Source organism: Pipistrellus kuhlii, unplaced genomic scaffold, assembly GCF_014108245.1.
Source record: "Pipistrellus kuhlii isolate mPipKuh1 unplaced genomic scaffold, mPipKuh1.p scaffold_m20_p_27, whole genome shotgun sequence".
NCBI lineage: Eukaryota > Metazoa > Chordata > Mammalia > Chiroptera > Vespertilionidae > Pipistrellus > Pipistrellus kuhlii.
The window spans coordinates 2,056,753-2,082,888 of NW_023425526.1; the positions used below are offsets into that span (position 1 = coordinate 2,056,753).

A 26,136-nucleotide genomic window follows, 5' to 3' on the forward strand; every position below is an offset into this window, starting at 1 on the left:
CCACAAAATACCACGTGTGGGCACGCATGTACAGTGCAATTGAAACTTTGTGGCCCATGCGCAGAAGTCGGTTTTCGGCTCTCAAAAGAAATTTCAATGGTTGTACTGTTGATATTTGGCTCTGTTGACTAATGAGTTTGCCGACCACTGCCATAGCACATCCATCCATCCATCCACCCACCTACCTTCCTACCTATCTATCTACTATCTACCAGGGGTCCTCAAACTTTTTAAAGTGGGGGCCAGATCACGGTCCCTCAGAGAGCTGGAGGGCCAGACTATATGAACTACTAATTCCTACTGTAACACCTCGGCTGCGTTCACTGCCCAAAAAACCTGGCGGGCCGGATCAGACTCCTCTGCGGGCCACATGTGGCCCGCGGGCCGTAGTTTGAAGACGCCTGGTAGCCTAAGTGATCGTTCAACTGTTCAACTGGTAGCTATGACACACACTGACCATAAGGGGACAGATGCTCAACATATAGGCATGGAAATATGGAACAGACTGATGAATCTCAGAGGGAAAGGGATAGGATGGAGGGCAGGAAGAGATTAACCAAAGATCTTACATGCATACTAGAGGCTTGGTGCATGGATTTGTTCATCAGTGGGTTCCCTCAGCCCGGCCTGCACCCTCTTGCAATTCAGAACCCCTTGGGAATGTCAGATGTCCAGTTTCAGCCTGATCCCCGCAGGCCAGGCTAAGGGATCCCAACAGTGCAAAGATCCAGGTACCAGGCCTCTATTTATTCCATAGTAATAGAGCAGTTCTAATTCATTCTTTTTATTATCTCCATAGTACTCCATACTACTGCTTATATGACATTTTGTCAAATCCCAATAACATGCATTGATGTCAGAGTTTAACATGAAATAAAATACCTCAATAACTCATTACCAACATTCTGTTTGGACCATAGTCAACGTGTGCTGACCAGGTTTATGAACAGCAGACAGCATGCCACTGCTCACACCCCCTGCTCCCACTGCATCCACAAAAACACCCTCACCCACCTCAAACCCACTGAAGGCTGGTTAGTCCCGGATGCCTTTCTCACCTGTCATCCTCAGCAGCTACCCAGAGGCAAATCTCGCACCTACCTGTCCTCTCAGAAGCTCACATTCTATGCTAATTATTACTGCTCCCATTTAAGTCCCACTTCTGAACTCTCATGTTTTTTCCCCTGTCTTTGGGAAATTCTACTCTACAAAGTGACTTCTTGGACAGTTGAGTCCATTTTAGTCATTTAGCATTTAAGTTGCTGTTCTTTGCTAGCACCCCAGTTCTTCAGGAGGAATAAGTAAAATTTTATGATGTTAGGTGATGAAACAAACTGGGAAGAGATGGATTAATACAATGGGGGTGTCGTTCAGTTTTTCTTTTAATTTGAGATATAATTGACATAGAACATTGTGTAAATGTAAGGTACATTGTGTAAATGTACCTTGAATTGGTACATTTATATATTGCAACATGATTACCACAACATGATCATGAAGAAAGAAGCCTACATTGCCAGTGCTGACATGCAGTCGGAGCTAAATCCAAGAGTTCCTTTTCAAATTAAAAGGGAAATTTTAATTGCCAGAAAGTGGAAAAAATATTAGGCCAAAACAAACTCTAGTATTTATAGTTGCACTAAGTAATGTAACCTATGAGAATTTACAATACATAAAGTTTAAAGATCAACTTTTGCTAGAATGTTAATTTATCAAGTTACATTTATAACACAGTATCTTAAGTATGTATATCAGTGGATGGATGGGTGATGGTGGGTGGGTTGGTAGATAGGTCAGTGGGTGGATGGACAGATAAGCATCACAAGACCTAGACTATTTCAAATATTCAATATTAATAAAAGAATAAATGGTATATACCTTACCTTCTGAACATCAGCATCATGTTTCTGTTGAAGTTTAAGCTTCTCTTCATGACAGTTAGCTTCTGTTATTTGGTTTTCATGTCCAACTTCAAGGAAAATATTTTAAAGGTGTTCATAATTTGCTTTTCCCTTTGGAAAAATACACAATTAAAATAACTCCGAATATGAAAGAGAATAGTATTTTTCCACTTTTACCCTATAGCTAAAGATCTAGAAATCACATATATATACCAATATGTTAGTATTACTTCCAAGCAAATTAAAAATTTTTCAAATAAATTGTACCTGCCCTAACCAGTTTGGCTCACTGGATAGAGCATCAGCCTGCAGATTGAAAGGTCCCAGGTTTGATTCCAGTCAAGGAAATATACCTTGGTTGTGGGCACATCCTCAGTAGGGGGTGTGCAAGAGGCAGCTGATGGATGTTTCTCTCTCATCAATGTTTCTAACTTGCTATCCCTTTCCCTTCTTCTCTGTAAAAAAAATTATAAATCAACAAAATATATATTTTTTTTAATTTTTTTTTTTTAAAAAAAAGCACTTCTCTCTCAGCAGCCTATAATGAGGCACTGCATTCCTGCCCAATGATTGCTGAATGAACAGAATCCAGGGAAGCCGTCTGTTGTGTGGGGTTTTCGACTGGTATTGACAAAGATATGTGACTAAATTTCCATTCTGAAGACATCTTTTTTTGTTATTTTCCATTGCAAAATAGTTTGGCTAATTTAAAGCTTAGACTTTTGCAGGGGGTAGTTTATGGAAATGATTTTAAGATATTTGTTTTAGAGAACTTTAGCTATCTAATTGTGATTAGCATGATCTGGTTTTTTGTTAATTTATTTATTGCTCTTCTTTTACAGAAAATTCTTCCGGGAGGAAATACATCATTTGATGTAGTTTTTCTTGCAAGAGTAGTAGGAAATGTAGAAAATACTTTATTTATTAATACATCTAATCATGGGGTATTTACCTACCAGGTAAGAACCGATATTAAAATGTTCATTTGTTTTCTAAAATATAGTCATCATCTACCTATAACATGACCAGCTTTTACAATTCCTCTCCAATAACTTTTAAGGATAATAGAAAATGTAAGAGTTTAGACTTGAAGCATTTGTATACCTATTGTTGTGTCTTTGAATATCCCAGTTCAAATTAGACTGAACAGATGAATAAAGCTACTGCTAAAGTATTAATGTAAGATTGATTGACAAAAGAATCATAAAAATATTTTCATATTAACTTCTCTTTACTTTTTGCACACTTGTGAAGCATACTCAATAATAGTTTTAAGATTAAAACATACATGTTTGCTTTTCTTAGTAAATATATTGTTTTAAAATTTTTAATAAGCTTATTTTTATGTTGTTATACAGGTTATTAAAGTAAGTTACTGTTTTGTGAATCAAGATTTTTATAATCAAGGTTATCAAGATTTTTAAGAATTCCTTGTATTTTACATACACTTCTGCCTGTGTTATAGGTAGTGTTATTCTCAATTTTTACAGAAGGAAGCTGAAATGTATAAAAGTTTTTTAATTTGCCCAGATTATGCAATTAGTAGGTTGTTGAGCAGCAATTCAAACCCATGTCTTTGTAACTCTGAAGACCAGCCTCTTAGCCACTGTGCTATTGCCATGTAACTCAGTTGTTTCATTGTTTTACTTTATTGTTTTTGTGATTTTTGTTTTTGAACATTTCTTCTCCAGTGCCCAAAACACTTAAATTATTTTGAAAATTAGTATCAAAGTAAACAATTCTGTTTAGTCATAAGCATATATTGTACTTATTTAATGAAAATAAATCTTAAATGGTTGTTTAGTGGCAGTCAGTAAACTTTTAAAAGCTTGTATAGATAAATAACTATGGCACTTTATAGATGACACTCATATTAACACATTATGGGCCAGTAGTTTTCTTGCTAGCTTTACCCAGTGGCCAGATAAGTTTCTATTGAAGGAGTATAGAAAATGTTTAACATAAATGTTAAAGGCACGCTATAAAGTTAAATACTCATTGTACTTTGAAGTTATTTGTTACATGTTCTTACAAGCTAATGTATTTTTAAAGTAGGGGTGTCGAACTCAATCAGAGAAGGGGCCAAAATCTAAAATCCAGCCTAAATCGCGGGCTGAATGGTTTACTGAACAGTCATAAACTGTCATTGTGATGGAAACGCAGCAGAGTGCAGTGATGACAGCGCGGTGTGTGCCACATTGCAAGGCCTGGCGGGACGGATTTGGCCCGCGGGCCTTGTGTTTGACACATGTGTTTTAAAGAATTCTCATGATTGGCCACCAACCTTAGTATAGAAAACACAAGAATTCTCGTGATCCGTCTGCAATATGTTAACACGCACCTGTGGTGTAAATAAAAAGGCTATCATTAGAATATGAAGACCTTTGTCCTGCAGAGATGCCCCAAGTGACCTAGGTGTCTGGCCAGTCTAGATTCCTGGAGTGTCATGATCAGGTTGTTCTCAAGATGAGCCTCAGTGGCCAGCTGTCTTTCTTTACCTCAGTCTTCCTCCTAAATATACAATATATCGAGTCTGTCTACCTCTCTCCTCTTCACTGCCATCTTCTAAGCCAGGGGTGAGGAAATTTTTTTCTGCCAAGGGCCATTTGGATATTTATAACATCATTTGCAGGCCATACAAAATTATTAACTTAAAAATTAGCCTGCTGTATTTGGTCAAACATTTAATTAACTCACCTCTAATGCTTTGCCAGAGCCAGACCAAATGATTTTGTGGGCCTAATAAGGGCCTGCAGGACGGATGTTCCCTGACCCTGTTCCAGGCTGTCATTACCTCTCACTCTGTTACACACTAGCCTTCTAACTGGCCTTCCATTCCTCCCCAATCCCTGTAGTCAGAGTGGCCTTTTTTTTTTTTTTTTTTTTTTTTACATAAGTCAGATCTAATTGACTTCCCACATATATCCTTGGGTTTTCCCATTGCTCTTAGAGCAAAATGTAAACTTCTGACCAAGGCCTACAAGGATCTAAGAATCTGACTCCTATATAGATCTTCTACCTCATCCCATTTACCATACTTCTCTTTTTCTTCCTGATCTTCAAACAAGGCATGCCCTTTCCTGCCTCTTTCCTGTACACTTCCCCTTGCCTGAATCCACACCCAGTGCTGGCTTTTATCATCTTTCAGATGACAACTCCTGTCACACACACATCCCACCTACCCCAGAGAAGACTTCCCTGGCCGCCCTCTATAAAGAAGTCCCATCCCTCCTTTAGCCAGTTACTCTAGATCACATTTCCCATTTTTTAAACCTTTTGTTGTTGTGTAGTCTCTTACGCATACTAGAATGTAAGTTTCATGAGTGCAGGTGCATTATCTGTCTTGTTCACTATTCAGTTATTCACTACTGTTTGTTTGTGCCTAACACATTGAAGGCACTTTGTGAGTATTTTTCATTTGAATGACTGGCTAACACTGATTAGTCAACCCAGGACCTCCCATGTGGACATGACCTAGGGCTGGGCTTGGTATTTGAGAGATTGTCTGGGCCCTAGATTCATCTTTTAAGGGTTGGAGTAGGGAACAATTTTGAGGCCCTATTTTCTTGTCTATCCCATAACGTACTGCTATCATTTTGTTTCAATATATCATATAAATTATTCCAAATGCATGTATTTGTAGTAAAGAAATATGTCACCAAATCAGATATAGAAATCACATGTGAGCTCCTTTTGAAGGAGATGAAACTTTTCTCATCTGCATTAGACTCACCAGTTTTCCCTAGGTCAGTCAATCATAAGCTGTAAAAATGTTAGTTATAATTGCAACTCAAATTGCTTTTTTTCCTACTTTGAAACAGGTATTTGGAGTTGGAGTTCCAAATCCTTATCGATTGAGGCCATTCCTTGGGGCTAGAGTCCCCGTGAATAGCAGTTTCTCACCTCTGATAAACATACACAACCCTCACAGTGAGCCTTTGCAGGTGAGTTTATAATGGTGATTTTTGAATGAGCTTCATTTTGGTGGAAATTAATGCTTAGCTTAAAATCTCAGTTTGTTATAGTTTTCAAGACTTTAAAATAATGGGATTTTAAAGATGTGTTGAAGAGGGGTATTCTTTTAATGCATCTTGCTGTCGCCTAAATTTTGAATGTCAGTAGTCTAATACTGGATTTTTGGAACCATTACAATGATGGCTTTTCTGGTATTATATATAGTTTAAGCAGCTCTGCATTTAATTGAAGAAGAATTTTCCACTATACAAGGCTTGTACTTTTCTTGCATATAATCTCTTTCTGGTCCAATATAAACTTTTAAAAACACAATTTATACTTTTTTTCTCTTTTTTTTTTCTTTTTTTTACCTATTTTTGTTAATTTTTTGGTGATGGTAATCTTGAAATTGAAGTCTAAGAGAAGGGTAAAAAAGAATCATGATTAAAAGCAAATTTATTTTTATTTTGTTTTGTTTTCTTTAATTCGCACCAGAGAATATTATTTCTATTGCTTTTCAGAGAGAGGAAGGGAGGGAAGGAGAAACAGAGAGAAACATCAGAGTGTCTCTCTTACATCAACCAACTGCCTCCTGCACACGCCCCTGACCAGGGGACAGGAAGCAAACCCAAAGCCCAGGCATGTACCCCTGACCAAGAATCGAACCTGGAACTCTTTGGTGTGTGGGCTGATGCTCTAACCACTGAGCATACCTGCCAGGGGGAAATTTTTTTAAATCTGACTTTTTATCTTATCCAATCTTTTAGTAGTAATTGTTTTCAAATTTGAAATCCCTCCTCACTGGTTCTTGGTCTTTTCCACAGTGGGTGTGGCTGGTGTGTGGCTCCTTCAGATATTTTCCCAAACCCTACCCACATCCCTAGTGACTCCCAATCGCAGCTATAGCTTATCTAGTTCTGTTGTCTGTGTTGGAAGAAGATGCGGTTGCTTTCCTGAGTGGTTCCTAATATCTACACCAAGAACACCCAGAGTCATTAGGACCAACCCTACAGGACTTATAATATCTTGAAAATGACAGGTGGAAGGAAACACTATATATTGTGATAAGCTGCAGAGCTGTGGTAACCAAAATGGTTTTTATTATCCAAGAACCCCCTGGTAGACATGTTCATAAACAATGAAAGGGGAAATGAGGAAGAAGATGAGATTTTCAGAGCTTGAATTACGAAGTGCTTAGGAACCCTGTGCTGAAGTATTAAGAAAGCAGTTTTACCCAGCACTGGCTGAGGAAAGCTACTAATAAAAATACTCTGCCCGAATTTTAATTTTTTAAATTTATTTTTATTGTTGAAAGTATAGCAGATGCCCCCCCCCTTTTTTTTATTAGATAGCTTCATCACAAAAGGAGAAATCTTACGTCCTGCTTGCTTGTACATGGAAAGTGTATATCTTCATCACCATCACTCTCTCATTTCTATCTTTTTTCTACTTTAGGTAATGATGTATTTTCCCTGTAGAAACCTCATAAATTCTTGCTGCTTTCTTGTTTTGACTATTTTTAGTCAAACACATTGAAAAAAAAAAAAGCTTGTTCTTCATTCTGTCAGACCTGCTGCATGATCTGCCATACGGCTGCAGTGAGGTGACAGAACTCCAGGGCGCCCTCCGGAGGCCGGAGCGGAAGGAGGGCCCTGGGCATGGCGGCCCACAGTTGTTCACGGGGCCTTACAACTGAGCCTTTCTCCTCGGCCTCACGTCATCAGGCTGTCAGCTACAACAGTTCTCTCTGGATTCAATACTTTTTTTCTTTTGTTCATCAAGTCTTTATCTAGTTAAACATTTTAATTCAAGAAGTTTTAGCCCAATATACTTTTTATCACACACAAGAGAGCAAATAAAAAGACCAAAGTTGTCTTTAAACCAATATAGATTATCTGGAAAGCATTCTTCTTGAGGGAAACATTGTTTTTATCTAAGTTCCTACTTGATGGGCTTTTTAAAGGTTGATATATAACTGACATATAATAATATATTTTATTTATACAACATAATGATTCCTATTTGTATACTAGTATATTGTGAAATGTCACCACAATAAGTCTAATTAACATCCATTACCACACATAGTTACAAGTTTTTTTGTGTGTCAAGAACTTTTAAGATCTATTCTTAGCAACTTACAAATATGCAAAACAGCATTATTAGCTATAGTCACCTTTACATTCCCAGGACTTGAGTATTTTATAACTGGAACTCTCTATGGAAGTTATTAATACCTTAACCTAATCCTATGTAATAAAAGCCTAATATGCTAAGTGTCTAGTTGACAGGTTGGTCGTTCAACCAATCAAAGCTTAATATGCTAATGACATGCTAATGTTGCTCAACCACTTGCTATGATGTGCACTGACCACCAGGGGGGCAGATGTTTCAACTGGTAGATTAGCTTGCTGCTGGGGTCTGGCTGATCAGGACTGACCAAGACGGGCTAGACATGCCCTGAAGCCCTCCCACAGTCCCTCCCTGGCTGGCTAATGTCCCGCATCCCTCCTTGGCCTCGATCATGCACTGGTGGGGTCCCTTGTCCTGACTTGTGCCCTCTCACAATCTGGGACCCCTCAGGGGATGTCACAGAGCCGGTTTTGGCCCGATCCTGCAGGCCAGGCCAAGACACCCCAGTGGTGTCGACCCCAATGGCGCATGAATTCATGCACTGGACCTCTAATAGTTCTATAATATGTTATACTTTCATTAATCTTAACCTTAAATTTAAGAAAATGTAAAGGAAGGAATTGCATCTGATTTTTTTCATTGTACAATACACACACGAGTATGTTTTCCCTGGGGAAAATGTTAATTCAAACAAGTATAAAGCCAAAGTTCCCTCAGACTTCTTCCTTCCCAATCTAACACCCTCCAGTGGGAACTTTCTGGGATGGAGAAAAACTTCAGTATCTACTCTTTTTCTTTTTCTTTTTCTTTTCTTTATTAAATATATTTTTATTGATTTCAGAGAGGAAGGGAGAAGGAGAGAGAAATAGAAACATTAATGATGAGAGAGCCTCCTGAATGCCCCCTACTGGGTATCAAGCCCACAACCCAGACACGTGCCCTTGACTGGAATCGAATCTGGAACCCTTCAGTCCGCAGGCCAATGCTCTATCCACTGAGCAAAACTGGCTAGGGCTGTATCTGCTCTTTCCAGTACAGTAGGCACATGTCACACATTGCTATTGAGCACTTGAATCTGTGGCTAGGGTACCTGAAGAACTGAACAGTTTATTTTATTTCAACAAATTTAAACTTAAATAACAATTGAAGCAGGTAAATATTTTATTAGCACAACTCCAAATCTATGCCCTTTTGTAAATACTATTCATATTATCTTGGTGTGTGTCAGGTCAACCCTTTTTCATTCTTTTGCATGAGCATATGTATGGGCAAAAATAAATAAACATTCTTTGTGGGAATTTTAAAAGTAAATTATATCTATATTTTTGGAATTTTTTCCCCTAGACTTGATTAAATTAGGATAAATAGTACTGCACTAAAAATAAAAAATATGTCACATATCTAATTTTAATATAAACTTTCCTTTGATTTTATAATTTAGATTTTTTTTCTCTCCCTATTTTCTCATTTATTTTCCTGTTATCAGTAGTATAACTTTCAATCTTTTGTTTCCAAACTTTGTTACACTATTTCCTTAATACCTTAGAAGGTTAAATAAAATAATGTGATGTTTTCTGTTTTGTTTTGAGGTTCTTTTGGTTTTTTATTTTGAGGGGAGGGTTGGGTTTTTTTACTTTTTTATTTTGTTTGTTTCAGAAAAAGTTCCATAGTTACCCCATCAGTTAATCTGTTAATACTTACTTTAAGGGAACAAACACTGTTTTAAGAAATTAGAAAACAAGTAGTAATACTCCGAAAAAATCCTAACTCACTAGTCTTTGCCCAGTGTATTTCTTTAACAATTCCACACTCACCAAAAACCTTTAAGTTTATACTAAAGTATTACTGGTTTCCTTCTTTGTTCTTTTTTTATATGCCCCTGGAGAACTTTTGTAATAAAACTACTGAGATTTCCACCTGTTCTCTTATTACTTATTACTTCACCCAAGATTTACATAATTATACTATTTTTTATTATTTTTTATTTTTTTAATAAATCTTTATTGTTCATATTATTACAAAAGTTCCTCATTTTTCCCCCCCTCCACCAGGTTCCCACCCCACCCTCTGCCCTTTCCCCACCCCCCATTGTCCTCATCCATAGGTGCACAGTTTATGTTCAGTCTCTTCCCACACCCCCCTGTCCCCTTTTCCTCGAGAATCGTCAGTTCACACCCCTTCCATACCTCTGATTCTATTATATTCACCAGTTAATATTATTCATCAGATTTTTTTTTTTAATTCCCTTGGTTTTTAGATTCACTTGTTGATAGTTACGTATTTGTTGTTTGTAGTTTTTATCTTTATTTACTTTCTCTTCCGAAAGAACCCCCTTCAGCAATTCATATAATTCTGGTTTGGCAGTGATGAACTCCTTTAGCTTTTTTTTATTTGTGAAGCTCTTTATTTTTTTTATTTTTTTATTTTTTTTAAATATATTTTATTGATTTTGTACAGAGAGGAAGGGAGAGAGATAGAGAGTTAGAAACATCGATGAGAGTCATCGATTAGCTGCCTCTTGCACACCCCCTACTGGGGATATGCCCGCAACCAAGGTACGTGCCCTTGACCGGAATCGAACCTGGGACCTTTCGGTCCCCAAGCTGACACTCTATCCATTTAGCCAAACCGGTTTCGGCTTTGTGAAGCTCTTTATCTGGCCTTCGATTCTGAGTGATAGCTTTGCTGGGTAGATTATTTTTAGCTGTGGGTTCTTGCTATTCATCACCTTGAATATTTCTTGCCATTCCCGTCTGGCCTGCATGGTTTCTGTTGAGAAATCAGCTGACAATTGTATGGGTGCTCCTTTATAGGTAACTACCTGCTTTTCTCTTGCTGCTTTTAAGATTCTCTTTGTCTTTTGCTCTTGGAATTTTAATTATGATGTGTCTTGGTGTGGTCTTCTTTGGATTCTTTTTGTTTGGAGTTCTGTGCGCTTCCTGGACTTGTAAGTCTAATTCTTTCACCAGGTGGGGGAAGTTTTCTATCACTATTTCTTCCAGTATGTTTTCTGTATCTTGCTCTCTCTCATCTTCTGGGACCCCCATAATTCTGATGTTAGTTCACTTGAAGTTGTCCCAGAGGTTTCTTACATTATCTTCAACTTTCTGGATTCTCTTGTCTTCTTGCTTCTGCAGAGGAGTGTCTTCTGGCTCTTTATGTTCCAAATCTTTGACTTGGTTCTTGCAATCTTCCATTCTGTTTTTAGGATTCTGTATAATATTTTTTATTTCAGACAATGTATTCTTTATTTCTTGTTGATCCCTTATTAGTTCTTATTGATCCCTTTTCATCTCCTTGTAGGTCTTTTCAACCTTTTCTAGGAAATTCTTGAAAAACCTTATAAGCGTGGTTTTGAACTCTATATTTCAGTCTCTTCTTTTCCTCCATTTCTTTTGTTTGTTATCTGTTTCCTTGTCTCGGCATTTTCACAGCTTCCCTGAGTTGGTAGGGTGGCTTTGTGTGCTAAGGTGTCCTATATGGTTCAGTGAGTCAGCCTCCCAGTTACCTTTGGTGGACAGTCTTGGTGTAGCCCTTTGTGGGCTGTGTATGCAGTCTTGTTAAGCCTTGCTTGTTGGTATCACTGGGAAGCATTGATCTCCAAGCCAATTGGCTATGAGGATTAGAAGTGTCTCAGCTAGGAGGAATTCTGTATTCTGCTTGAATGGGGCGGAGTCTCGGGGTGGCACTAAATATACTATTTCTTTTTTGGGAAATAGGGTTACCTGCCGTTAAAGGGAAGTCTCTCACCACAGGACCTATTCTGTTCCTTGGTCTTTACTAAGAGAAAGGAAAGCAGACGTCCATCCACAGACTTATAAATGCAATGTTCATAGCAGCTTTATTTGTGATGACCAAAAACTGGAAGTGACCCAAATGTCCATCACTAGGTGAATGGGTCAAAAATTATTACATAACCCACAGAATTGAAAAGAATTGGCCTATAAATATTAGGTCTAGTAATAATTAATGTCGTTTCTAATACTTTTTTAAATCTAATTTATTTAAACAATACAACAAAATTTAATCAACAATATAGTTGCCGTTGTTTTCTACTACTTGTGCCCAACGCTCAGGAAGCATTTTAATCCCTCTGTTGTAAAATTCTTGTGATTTTGATGCAAAAAATTCAGTCAATGCATTTTTGAGGCATTCTTCATTATTAAATTTTTTTCCAAGAAGAAAGTTTTGCAAAGAACGAAACAAATGGTAATCGGAAGGGGCAATATCAGGAGAATATGCAGGTTGAGGGAGAACTTCCCATTCCAACTGGCGCAGTTTTTCAGCAGTGATTCTTGCAGTATGCGGTCATGCGTTATCGTGGTGAAGAATTACGCCCTTCCGATTAATCAGCGCGGGTTCTTTTTCTCTTAAATCTTGGGCTAACCTTTCCAATTGGGCACTATACACTGCACTTGTAATGGTTTGGTTAGATGGTAAAAGTTCATAATGTAGAATTCCTTTAAAATTCCACCAAACACACAACATCACTTTTTTCGCATGCAAGTCAGCTTTTGGCATGGGCTGCGGAGCCTCATTTTTGTCCAACCATTGAGGCTGCCTTTTCAAATTAACATACAGCACCCATTTTTTTATCTCCAGTAACAATTTGCTCTAAAAACGGCAAACGGTTTTGACGAGAGAAGAGCGAACTGCAAATTGTGACTCTTTGATTACGGTTGTTGTCGGTCAACTCATGAGGAACCCATTTTCCAAACTTTTGGACTTTGCCAAGTGCACGCAATTGATTGGAAATTGTTTTTTGTGAACAATTTAAAGTTGTCGCAAGCTCTTGTTGTGTAATTTGAGGATTTTGCACCAAAAGAGCTTGAAGAGCTTCTTGATCAAAATTGGACACATGGCCTCAACCACTCTTGTCATCTAACGAAAAATTTCCCTCGCGAAATTTCTCAAACCAACGCTGGCATTTTCTGGCGCTAACTGCATCTTGACCAAGAGCACTACAGGTGTTTTTTGCAGCCTCACTTGCTTTTCTTCCTAATTGGAACTCGTAAAGCATGCAGTGCCGAATATGCTCTTCATCCGCCATCTTCTTAGCCCTAGTTTTGCAACAAAAACCAAACCAAACACAAACTTTTTCAAGCAAAACTTGTTAATTGCACTTCACACGTTCTGTAGATACCACGTGTTTGAAGGTTATGTCAATACAAGTCAACGCCAAGCAAGATTTTAAACGAATGTTTAAAAACGACATTAATTATTACTAGACCCGATACATACAACAACATGATGGATTCCAAAATTATCATACTGATTTAAAGCAGCCAGACACAAGAATACAGACTTGTGATCCCATTTATGTAAAACTTGACAAAATACAAATGAATCTAGCGTGGACTAGAGCAGCTCAGTGTTACCTGGGGATTGGAGGGAGTCCGAGAGGGGCGGTGGTTTGAAGGGCATGAGGTAAAGGGTATATGACATACCTTAATTGAAGTGGTAGCTTTCCACTGTATACATATGTCAGGCAGAATACCTCATCTGGTATACCTTAAAGGTGTATAGTTTGTTGTACATCAGTTATACCTCCTTAAAACAACTTTAAAAAATAATTAGTATGGGTACAAGCCACAGAGGCATTAACAGCACCTGTGATTTTTTTTTTTATATATACCGTATTTTTCGGACCATAAGATGCACCGGACCATAAGACGCACCAGTTTTTAGAGAAGGGAAATGAAGAAAAAAAGATTCTGAAACAAATAGTGTCCTAAAATATTTTATGTGCATTAAAACCCAACATCACAGTCATAAACACATGTAATCAACCCTGTAAAGTAAACAGCAGCATTTAGAACCATTATTAACAAATACAGTCAGCAAAAGACAAAATGTACTGTAAAACACAATAACGAGAGACTTCAGTAATAAATTAGAATAAAGTTGAAGATTTATGGTAAAGGTTCTGCTTTTTTTATGAGAACCCCAAGAACTCCTCATCGCTAGAGTCAGAATATTGCCTGTATACCGTATGCAGAGACTTTCTGTGATTTAGCAGTAACATTTACGGTACTGTGTAAAACACTTTCCAGCTTCTCACAAGGCTAAAAGCTGTCAGCAAAGTTCAGTGTTACCACTACAATGTGTAAACCCATAAATCATGCAGAGACTTTCTATGCTTTCTTTGCATAGTTTATGGGTATCTACACATTGTAGTGGTGAGAGAAGAGGTTTTACATTATGGTAAATGTTATTAGTTTGGTATCACAGAAAGTCTCTGCATACAATATACCGGTATGAAGTTTGTTGCAGTACAAACACTTTGACAGTTACTGGTTTAATAGTATGAAGAGAAATTCTGACGTAGCGGCGTTATCAATCAGGGCATCCAGCGGAGGGCGGAGTTTACTGGTGGGCGGAGATCTACAGTATGCCTACCCAGTAGTCAAGCACGGCAACAGAGGTCGGAGAGGAATGATTGGGGGAATAGACGCGGCATTCTTCCGGGCACGGAGTACGGGCCAGCAAGGGGTACAGGCGATGATTACGGTTTGGATTACACAGTTACCGTACACCACACCTGGGCTGACATGGAGATATGGCTGCAGCGAGGGCATGGAGGCTGACTACCACACATGGGAACTCCTCTACCACTCGGGGTTTACAGAGCGGGGCAGACACTCTGGGCACGGAGGAATGGACAGTGGCTGCAGCAAGCACACAGAGCCGGGCAAGCACACAGAGACCACACAGAGCCGGGCAAGTAAAAAAACTTTTTTTTTAAAGTATATGTGTAGGCTATATTTGGACCATAAGACGCAGGGACTTTTTCCCCCCACTTCTGGGGGGGGAAAAGTGCGTCTTATGGTCCGAAAAATACGGTATATTTTATTGATTTTTTACAGAGAGGAAGAGAGAGGGATAGAGAGTTAGAAACATTGATGAGAGAGAAACATTGATTAGCTGCCTCCTGCATATCCCCCACTGGGGATGTGCCCGCAAGCAGTGTTCATGCCTTTGACTGGAATCGAACCTGGGACCTTTCCGCAGACTGACGCTCTATTCACTGAGCCAAATCGGTTTTGGCAGCACCTGTGATTTTACGGCCATTGGAAACCAAATGTTTTCTTACTACATTAAAATTATTGTATATGTCTCAGAAAATATACTCTTCACTGTTTCACAATTATAGCAGTTATTAGGTCCACTGCTGGGACTTACTATAAACTAGGGGCCCAGTGCCTGAATTTGTGCACCTTGAAAGGAACTGGGCCACAAGGCTGAAATAGGCCCAGGGATGGGTCTTGGCCTATCCTCCACACCCTGGCCCAGCCCCTCTCGCCATTGCCCCTGGACCCATGTCTGCTGACAGCCTTGCTCCCACCGCTGCCACTACCACGCCCTAACAATGCTGGCTCCACTCGTACCCAAGTGCAGAGCAATTGGGGCTGGTGCCAGCAGCGGGTGCAAGCCAGGTGCAAGCTGTACCACCACCTGCTCCACCATCTTGCTGCTGCCAACAACCACCATGTTCTGCACACTCCCCCTGGTGGTCAGTGCACCTTATAGCACCCAGTTGTTCTTTTGTTCCTGGTGTTCCACCATTCGGTCTGTTTGCATATTAGCCTTTAATAAGATGTGTGAATATAAAAGCATTTGTGTTACTGTAAGAATTTGTATTTCTATAATTTGATCGTTTCCGTAAACTGTAAGTGTCCTATGGATGGATTTTTGAAAATTCAGTATTTGAGATACCCACACTATTTCAGTTTTATATTTCAAAGTCAACTTGTTTTTGTTAAAACTACCACCATTGTTTACACATATGGGGCACTGACTCTGGTGATACGACATGACATTTATATCTATAAATGTTTTTAAATCTTTTCTGATAATAATTAGGTTATCAAACTTATTTCCATTTCACAGCAAATTTCAAGCATTGAGGATATGATTTCGAACGTAACTGTCATGGCTCTTTTGTCGCAGGTTGTAGAAATGTACTCTAGTGGAGGAGATCTTCACCTAGAACTTCCAACAGGTCAGCAAGGAGGGACCAAAAAATTGTGGGTGAGTACTAACACATTTTCTTCTCACATGTGGTTGCACAAAACCAATGATTTTCTTAAATACAGCACAAAAGACTTAATTCCTTATCACCTGAAAAAATATAGGTGATGTTTTCTTAATTGCTGTCTTAATATTACATTTATATCAAATACTACTATATTTGAAAATTGGATGAGAGAGTGAGAGAAAACTCATTTTTGGAAAGAGTAGTGAATAAGATTGGTGACATCTTTAATCCATTGTGTGGAAAGGAAGGGATTTTATATTGGTAAAGGTGTCTCTGAATCTAATTGTTTACAATTTGCTTACTCTAAGATTTAAAAAACAACACAACCCTGTGGAAAGGTTCCATTCGATTTTTGAAGGTAGAGAATTGACCCATCAGACTTATTTGATGAGATGGTATTTGCAGAGCAAACGTAGTCAAGCCCTTTATGACTTGGAAATTTTTAAATGTCCACTTTAATGTTGAATATTTAAAGTAGTTTGTGTCAGTGCATAGAAAACCACTTTTTTCTAGAGAATACCAAATATTAACCAAATTAATGAATATGTTGTAACTACCTTACTTGCCAAGGTTCCTGTGATAGGCGAGTTTTGGGTTTTAATGTCATCTACCATGCTTTAATCAAAGGGGGAAAAGACATAGTAAGTAAATGCAGCTTTTGGATCAAGGCCACTCACAGTGACAGTGCCACTCTGAAAAGTTCTGAAGTTCAACATTTATTTATGAATTGCACTCTTAAACACCTGTCTCAACCAGGGAAAGGATATGTGGGGCTTTTTTAGGACTTAAAAATTTAGAAGCAAATTTGTTAGTTATCAGCTAAAACTGCTCAGATATAGAAACACACTATCCGGTAGCAATACATAACAGATGGTCCATTTATATCCTTTCTGCAAAATATTTTATCTTATAATTGTTATTATTTGAAAAGCCTTTGAGAGAAATAGTGTATAAAAACAATACTTCAGAAAATTAACTTAATAAAGTATTAAATTTGTATATTTAGATAGGAGAACTAAGAATTTGCTATGAAATATAATGGGTATCTAATAAACATAAGAGAATTAGATTTCTAATTATTTAAGAACTATAATGAATGGTAGCAGAAATTGCATAATGTTTTAATATTCCCAGTGAGTACAAGAAAAGATAAAGTGACTCTTAGTCCTACCAAGCTAGAGAGAAAAACGTCAGTTGGCCTTGACCTCACCCCCAACTCATTTCAGTTCCTGAAAATCCAGAGACCAAGCCAGCTCCCAGAGATGGGCAAATTGGATGAATGGATGATCTTGCTCTAGTAGCTCAGGAGGGTTGCAGTCGCCTCTTTCCTACTTTAACAAGTTGAGAGTAGGGTGACCGAAGAACAATAAAATGTAAAACACAGGGATTTCCTAAAATATGCCAAAAAGTGCAGAGAAATTCTGATCATCCCAGAATTGTTCTAAAACAAGGAAAACCAGATTGCTCTAAAACCAGGAAAAGAATTACACTTCCCAAAAAAGCCTATTTTTTTCAATGTCTTCTTTCTAGTGCCTGAAAATTGGTGCTGTCTTCTATGACTACAGCCTTCCTGACCACAGTTGGCAAACTGCAGCCCTACTTGTTTTTGTTAGGTTTTAAAAGAAAGGAAGCTCTCTTGGTTATCCATATAAAGGCTCCTGCAAAACCTTCCTTCTGACAGTGACATTTCTGTTGATTAGAGCATTTCAGGACTGAATTATACACCCAGGCACCACCAATACATTGAAGAACAACTGACTTTATAGATTAACTCTACCTTTTAATGATGATTTTGAAAGTGACAATGCACATTTTTGACATTTTAACATCCTCCCAAATTGAATGTATTTTATAGTCAGTGGAATATATTTAGTTATCATTGTATTTTTTCTTAGTAAGTATCCGATATAATAAAAGCCTAATAATGCTAAGAGTCTGGTCAGCCATTCATCCAATCAAAGCATAATGTGCTAATGATATGCTAAGACCACTCAACCATTTATTATGATGGGCACTGACCACCAGGGTGCAGACACTTCTGGTAGTTAGCTTGCTTCTGGGGTCTGGCCAATTGGGCCTGAGCGAGGTGGACCCAACATGTCCTGGATCCCTCCCACGGTCCCTTCCATTCTGGCCAATCTCCCACATTCCTCCCCGGCCCCGATCATGTACAGGTGGGGTCCCTCGGCCCAGCCTGCACCCTCCCCTCTCACAATCTGGGACTCCTTGGGGAATATTGGAGAGCCAATTTCAGCCCTATCCTGCAGGCCAGACTTAGGGACCCCATTTGTGCACAAATTTGTGCACCGGGCCTCTAGTATAAAATAATTATGCATTTTTCGGTCCATGTCATCTTATTTAATAACTGATGGCTTTGCAACATTATAAAAGGTGTGCTACATTATGGTCTGTTAACTTGTCAGGAAATTCCTCCTTATGAAACCAAGGGAGTGATGAGAGCCAGTTTTTCCTCCAGAGAAGCAGATAACCACACAGCCTTCATAAGAATAAAGACTAACGCTTCAGACAGCACAGAGTTCATCATTCTTCCCGTTGAGGTTGAAGTTACAACAGGTTCGTGGAAAACTAAAGGCACTGAAAGTTTGTTTGTTTGTTTGTGTGTTTGTTTGTTTCATTGCATCTGACTCTGGAAAAGTGAAATATAATTGTTTATTTTTTTTTCTTTCCAAGCTCCTGGAATTTATTCCTCAACAGAAATGTTAGATTTTGGTACACTGCGGACACAAGGTAAAAAAAGAGACACTGTCTTTATAACACCCTGTTTGGTACTAAATAGTTCTACTTTAACCTCTTTGTTATTCAGCTTTGAAAGTTCCTTCTTGTGGGTTGTATGATCTTGTAGAAATCTACTTGGTGGAAACTGAGAATCCTTGCAGTTTATACCCCATTCCTCTGAGGGACACCATTGCTTACCAGACGGCAAAGCAAGGTCATGGGACACCTTCAGAAAGGTGTTCTAAATGGAAGTTGAGGCACAAGGTAGCATCCCAGTGTTGGAATCCAATTCCACACCTACTTCTGGATTTTTGTCTAGATATTATTTAATTGCATTATAATGACATGATGTTAAAAATGTGTCCAAGATGGTCAGAGAAAGAATTCAAATTCTAAAATTGAAAACAATCAAGTTAAAGCTTTATTAAGGAAAAAGTGAGAGTGTAGTTGACCACTGAACAATGTGTTTGAACTGCACAAGTCTGTTTATATGCAGATTTTTTTCTTTTTTTAAAAATATATTTTATTGACTTTTTACAGAGAGGAAGGGTGAAAGATAGAAAGCTAGAAACATTGCCGAAACCGGTTTGGCTCAGTGGTAGAGCGTCGGTCTGCAGACTAAAAGGTCCCAGGTTTGATTCCGGTCAAGGGCATGTACGTTGGTTGTGGGCACATCCCCGGTAGGGGGTGTGCAAGGCAACTGGTCGATGTTTCTCTCTCATCAACGTTTCCAGCTCTCTCTCTCCCTTCCTCTCTGTAAAAAATCAATAAAATATATTTTAAAAATAAAATAAAAACTTAAAAAAAGAAAGAAAGCTAGAAACATCGATGAGAGAGAAACATCAATCAGCCGCCTCCTTCACACACACACACACACACACTGGGGATGTGCCTGCAACCAAGGTATATGCCCTTGACTGGAATCGAACCTGGGACCCTTCAGTCTACAGGTCGACGCTCTATCCACTGAGCCAAACCGGTTTCTGCAGATTTTTTCAATAAATACACAATTGTCCCTCTGTATCCCAGGCTTAGCAGTTGTGATTCAGCCAACCAGGCATTGAAAACCAGATTGTCAGTTTGTGGTTGGGAATATGTGGATGTGAAGGGCAGACTTTATAGTTCTGAACCTTTTTATATAAGGAACTTGAGCTTCTGCAGATTTTGGAATCTGCTAGGTGTCTTGGAACCATTCCCACTCTGATACAGAGAGAATGTAGTTAAGTTTAAGGAGGGTCAAAAGTGATATGTGGGTTTTCAAATACATGGGATTAGCACCCTCAACCTCCGCGTTGTGCTTGTAATTTGGGATGTATGTGGGCCATGTGTAATTAAAAATCGCTTGTTTGAAATTGAAGATCCATTTTTTAATATTAGACTCAGTTTTAATAGGATGGTTTCACATAGCACATTTTTAATTTGCTTTATTATACTTTGCTAGAAAATTACAAGTGTTGATGTCAACTTCACTAAATAATGTTTTTGTTTGTTTTGTTAAGGTAGGGGCAGTTTTTATAACACACACTGTCCTTACTAGTATGATTAAGGTGATTCCTAACTAATGTTTATTTTTATTAATGTGATGGCCATTTTATTTCACATTCTAGAATAGATTCAATTTGATATCTAATAAGATTCTAAATTGCTATGAAACACACCATTTTAAGAAATATTTCTTTTCCTCAATTTTAACAGATCTACCAAAAGTTTTAAATCTTCATTTATTAAATTCAGGAACAAAAGATGTACCAATAACAGTAAGTTTTTACTTATCTTTTTACTAATTTATGTATCCTTTGTTTTTAAACTTACGGCAAAGTTAAAAATAATTAAACTCTTCCTCTAAAATGTGATGACCTGGTGACAACTTGATTCTAAGTATGATGTGAGGAACCTATTTTGCCTTAACCACCAAATTTGAAGGATGAGAAGGAAAAGTAGGTGATCTTCTCCAAGCTAAGTTTGAACCCAAGTTTATGAGGTTGACAGAATCATATAAAAGGCATGTGGATTCTGGTAAATCCTATGTGGCATGTGCAAAGAAGAACAGGTTATACAGATTCCATCAGGTTTGGTTGTTAGACTTAATGTATAGGAAGGTAAAAAGAGATAAAAAAAAATTTTCAGATGTGTTGGCAAGAGAAATCATGAAGGAAAGAAGTATTGTAGGTAAGGGTAGAATGCTGTTAACATTTGTCACAGGTGTTCCTTCTAATTGGCAGTGTAGTAGTTTCCTAAGTAGCATACTATAAATTAGGGCCCCCACTTCCCCTCACACATATACACAGAACAGATGACTTTTATTCCTTTAGTGGATTTGGTGTGCCATTCAATAGTTTTAGGTACACAAAAAGACCAAAAGCAAGGTCAGAGTGGGAACTTTTGTGCCTGTTGGACAGACTTCAGGCCTGCAATCACTTCTCCAGTGTCAAGGTTTAGAGCAAGCACGAGTTTGACATGCTAGTTTAGAGATTTAATGGGAAAGTGCCTTTACATAGCCCAACATTCTGGTCCAACTTTTTACATACAGTGAATGGACCACAGCAAATGTCTTTTTCAATAAACATTTTCTAGAAAAATGAAATTAGCAATTAAGCCTAAGAATGTAAATGAAAAAAAGTTAGTGTTCAGTACATTTATGATAGAATCAAATAGGCCCATGTACCCCCTTTTCTCTTTTATTTGCTCCATGCAAGGTTCTTTACAGGGATTACCTTATTTAATGCAACAATTCTATAAGGCTCATGGATTTCCCAAATAGTGAAAATGAGTCAGGGTTGTTGTTTTTAATCCTCATCAAAGGATTTTTTTTGGGGGGGGCGGAGGGGGGGTAGGGGGGGTGGGAAGGGAAAGACAGAAATATCAATGAGAGAGGAACATCAATCACTCCTCATGTATATGCCCCAACCAGGGATCAAACCTGCAGCTTTTTGGTGTTTGGAATGACACTCCAACCAACTAAGCCATCTGGTCAAGGCAGAGTCAGAGCTTATTACTACTAGAGGCCTGTGCATGAAATTCATGCCTGGGACTAGGGGGTATCCTTCAGCCCAGCCTGCACCCTCTCCAATCTGGGACCCCTTGAAGGATGTCTGACTACCTGTTTAGGCCCAATCCCAGTTAAGGGTGACCAGTTAGTGATTGGGGGCAATCAGGCAGGCAGGCCTGTTGGGAGTCAGCAGTCCTGGATTGTGAGAGGGATCCCAGATTAGAGAGGGTGCAGGCTGGGCTGAGGGACACACACCCCCTCCCCGCGCACGAATTTCATGCACTGGGCCTCTAATATTAACATAGTAGTACAGAGTAATGGGACCAAATGAAGCGTTATCCAATTTTTGTTTATCTTACAATTCAAACTGCTTTGAGCACACACACACACACACACACACACACACACACCCTTCAAGGAATGAAGAGACTTGTACTTTAAGTGGTTGCTAATTGCAGTAAGCTTATTGATAATAACTATATTAATACTAGAGGCCCAGTGCATGAATTCGTGCAGGGCTGATTGGGGCTGGGCCTGTTGGGAGGAGGAGATAGCAGGAGGTTGGCCAGCCAGCCCACCCCAATTGGGGTCAGGCCGGCTGGGGGAAGGGACCACAGGCAATTGACCGTCGGACTCCACCCCTGATTGGGTGGGGGGTGCCTATTGGGGGCCATCAGCCTGTGGGAGGCACCATGGGTGGTTGGCCAGCCAGCCCTTCCCCTGATTGGGGTTGGGGGGCTATAGGTCTATCATGGTGGGGTGGACTGATCAGGGTTGGGGGGGAAGGGAGGGAGCATTTGGCAGGCCAGCCCCACTCTTGATCGGGGTAGGAGAGTCCCATCAGGGGTGGACTGGCAGTGGGGAGGGGCCACGAGGTTGGCAAGTGGCCCCACCCCCTGATCAGGCTGGTTCACTGGCCACAGTGGGCGTCATAGTGACTGGTCGTTCCTTATGGTTGTTCTCGCCATTACGTGGCTGGCTTTTTGTATGTATAGATAAGCATATCAACTCACAGCCTCAATGACAGATTACAAGCAAATTAGGAGTAGTCAAAGAGAAAAGGGAAGGAAAAGAGTAGAATTGTGAGAGCATGAGGCAGGTGCTATCGCTGTAAGATTTCAGGCACAGAAACTACAGAACTACTTAGGGCCATGGTTCCAGGCCCAGTCAAGACCTGCTGATGGCTGAGTTACCAGCAGTGGGTCAGAGATGCTCTGCCTGTAGGTAGTGGAAAGCAGTGTGTGTAGTCGTTATGTTAGTGCATGTTTGGGCAAGGGGTGTCAGGTGAAGGGCCCTGGGCCAAGTCGAGACCCTTGTTTCCAATTCTGCCTCTTGATGCATAGTTACTAAAACATCACTCAGTACTGCATGGTTCTCTTCACCCCTAAATGGGAAAGAAGGTGGGATCTTTAAAGTTCCTTCCAATGAAAAGTGCTTTGTGTCAGTGAGGATCATCAGTTCAAGTTACTTCTTATTAAGTTTAAAGAATTCTGACCTCTTCTGGTTACATATCCCTGCGATCACATCTCTGCTCAGTGCTCAGCTGGGAATGAAACCCTGCCTCTGGCCCCAGCACCACGCTTGCACAGAGCTCCCTGGAGAATAAAACAGCATTAGGAATGGGTCTGCAACACCGTCTTGCCAAAGGAGCAGCAGCTCCCAAATTCATGTTCATTGTTCATCTTCATACAGCCAGGATGACAAATTTCAGTAATACGGATTCTTTCGGAGGGACTCTGTCATAAATCTTCAGGTCTCCCTCTCTTCATTTATGACTTAGGATTCACTTGAAAAAATAAATACCTTTTTTCTGTTTATGTACTCACACTCCATGTACTAGATTGTCTTCAGATTTTTATCTATCATACATTTTTCTTTTGATCATTTTATTTCATAAAGATATTCTACTGAAATTAATTTAACATTTTATTGGTTTGGCTTACTCCATTTTAAAGGGACCACATAGTTAAAGTTTTAAAATTTTGATACTGCCTTACTTTACCAGTATACTTTCCAGTGTAATGTAACTGAACGATTAGACTAAAGCATTACTATCTGTATTTTTGTCTTTGCAGAGTGTTCGACCCACACCCCAAAATGACGCCATAACGGTACACTTTAAACCAATTACCTTAAAAGCTTCAGAAAGTAAATATACCAAAGTTGCAAGTATTAGTTTTGATGGTAAGTATTAAGCTTTTTCTAATACAGTCCCTTATTTTGATAACAAGAGGCTTCTGTATCAACATTTTAATATAGAGAGCATCAAGAACTCTTATTTGGATGTTTTATGAAAGGAAATAACAATTTTATAAGCCTAAATTAGTATTGGCAAATACATTATAATTAAATTAAAACTGGGCTCTCCTATATTTCTTCTTGATTCACTTTTGAAACATTGTGTGTTTCTAGGAATTTATTCATTTCTTCAGATTGTCCAATTGTTGGCATATACTTACAATATTTTCTTATAATCCTTTGCATTTTTTTGGTGTCAGTTGTTGCTTCACCACTTTTATTCCTGATTTTATTTATTTGAGTCCTCTTTCTTTGTTTCTTGTCAGTCTTGTTTATCTTTTCAAAGAAGATCTTGGTTTTATTGATCTTTTGTATTTTTTTTTAGACTCCATTTATTTCTGCTCTGATCTTTATTATTTCCTTCTTTCAAGTTGGGCTATTTGTTGTTCTTTTTCTAGTTCCTTTAGGTATATGGTTAGATTGTTTGAGATTTTCTTGTTTCTTGAGGTAGGCCTATAATGCTATGAATTTCCCTCTTAGGACTGTTTGCTCTGTGCCCCATAGATTTTTTGTTCTTGTGTTTTTATTTTCATTTTTCTCAAGGTATCTTTTGATTTCTTCTTTGATCTCATGGTTTACCCATTCATTGTTTAGTAGCATGTTATTTAGCCTCCATGTTTTTGTTTTTGTTTTTCTTGAATTAATTCTAGTTTCATACTGTTGTGGTTGGAGAAGATGATTGATATGCTTTCAATCTTTTTGAATTTAAGACTTATTTTGTGTCCTAACATGTGGTCTATCCTAGAAAATATTCAGTGTGTTCTTGAAAAGAATGTATATTCTTCTTCTGAAGATTATCACTTAAATCCATCTGATCTAATGTGTCATTTAAGGCCACTATTTCATTGTTGATTTTCTTTCTGAAAAATCTATCCCTTGATGTCAGTGGGGTGTTAAAATTCCCTACTATGACTATTACTGTCAATCTCTCCATCCGTCAGTATTTGCTTTACATATTTAGGTGCTCCTGTGTTGGGTACATAAATGAAGGTGATAGTCTCTTATTGAATTGATCTCTTTATCATTATGTAATGTCTTTATTTGTCTCTTATAGCCTTTGTTTAAAGTCTATTTTGTCTGATATAAGTATTACTGTTCAAGTGCTGTATTTGTTAAAAGTGGGTTTAATTATCATGGACAATCCCTCCAATATTCTACCTGCCACCCTAGATCCCAACACAAAATACCACTGGGATTGCTGTGAAAATCACCAGGAAATATGTTTTATTTAACTTTTAATATTTTCAGAAGACACATACATACCAACTCTATGGTGTTGACTTACCAAGCAAGCATCTTTCTTACAAAGTCATTATTCTTTAGGATTTTTAACTGAATTTTCTTGAGGTTTTCAAAAACTTCATTTGCTAAAATAAAACTTTATAAGATATCATGAAATACCTTAATTATGGCCCTTGTGATCAACTTTACACCAGAATAAATAATGAAAAATTAAGAACAACCATGAGTGGCTAAAATAGCAAGCAGAAATAAATGAGACTTAATAGGGGTTTAAAAATCTAAGTCATCATCTGTGCATAGCCAGCCACACAGTAGATATCATACCTTTTTTATTTGTTTGTTTGTTTGTTTGTTTTTTGTTTGTTTATGCCAGAGTTGGGTAGCATCCATTGCACAGCCCACCTGTAACTTCTAAGCATTTTGGGAGTACTTTAAAGGGGATAAAAATAAGAGGCTTTATTTGCTTTGAAAGGAACATCCTCTAGGTTAGGGGTGTCGAACTCAATCAGAGAAGGAGCCAAAATCTAAAATCCAGCCTAAATCGCGGGCCGAATGGTTTACTGAACAGTCATAAACTGTCATTGTGATGGAAACGCAGCAGAGTGCAGTGATGACAGCGCGGTGCGGGCCACATTGCAAGGCCTGGCGGGACGGATTTGGCCCGCGGGCCTTGTGTTTGACACATGTGCTCTAGGTACTCAGGTTGGATCCAGCTTAATCTACTTCTGTAATTCCGGTGAGGATTATGTAGAACAGAATTTAGAGGTTTTATGTCATCTGTGAAGGCGATGTGATGGCTGAGAGGAGATGTCTCTTATTTCTGTGAGTTAGGGTTGGCTAATCTA

At 38.7% G+C, this 26,136-nt stretch overlaps 1 protein-coding gene across 7 annotated transcripts in view; it reads left to right on the forward strand.

The window, feature by feature from the left end:
- TMEM131 (transmembrane protein 131) overlaps nucleotides 1-26,136 on the forward strand; it is a 175,139-nt gene that overhangs the window by 91,321 nt on the left and 57,682 nt on the right. For 4 of the 7 annotated variants that reach the window (XM_036453908.2, XM_036453910.2, XM_045587252.1 and 1 more), the window contains exons 6-12: nucleotides 2,744-2,860; nucleotides 5,723-5,845; nucleotides 15,939-16,019; nucleotides 18,450-18,600; nucleotides 18,718-18,774; nucleotides 20,458-20,519; nucleotides 23,827-23,935. In XM_036453908.2, the coding sequence (XP_036309801.1) occupies nucleotides 2,744-2,860; nucleotides 5,723-5,845; nucleotides 15,939-16,019; nucleotides 18,450-18,600; nucleotides 18,718-18,774; nucleotides 20,458-20,519; nucleotides 23,827-23,935 (700 nt within the window). The remainder of the gene's footprint in view (nucleotides 1-2,743; nucleotides 2,861-5,722; nucleotides 5,846-15,938; nucleotides 16,020-18,449; nucleotides 18,601-18,717; nucleotides 18,775-20,457; nucleotides 20,520-23,826; nucleotides 23,936-26,136) is intronic. The other 3 variants (XM_036453906.2, XM_036453907.2, XM_036453909.2) reach the window with 3 other exon arrangements.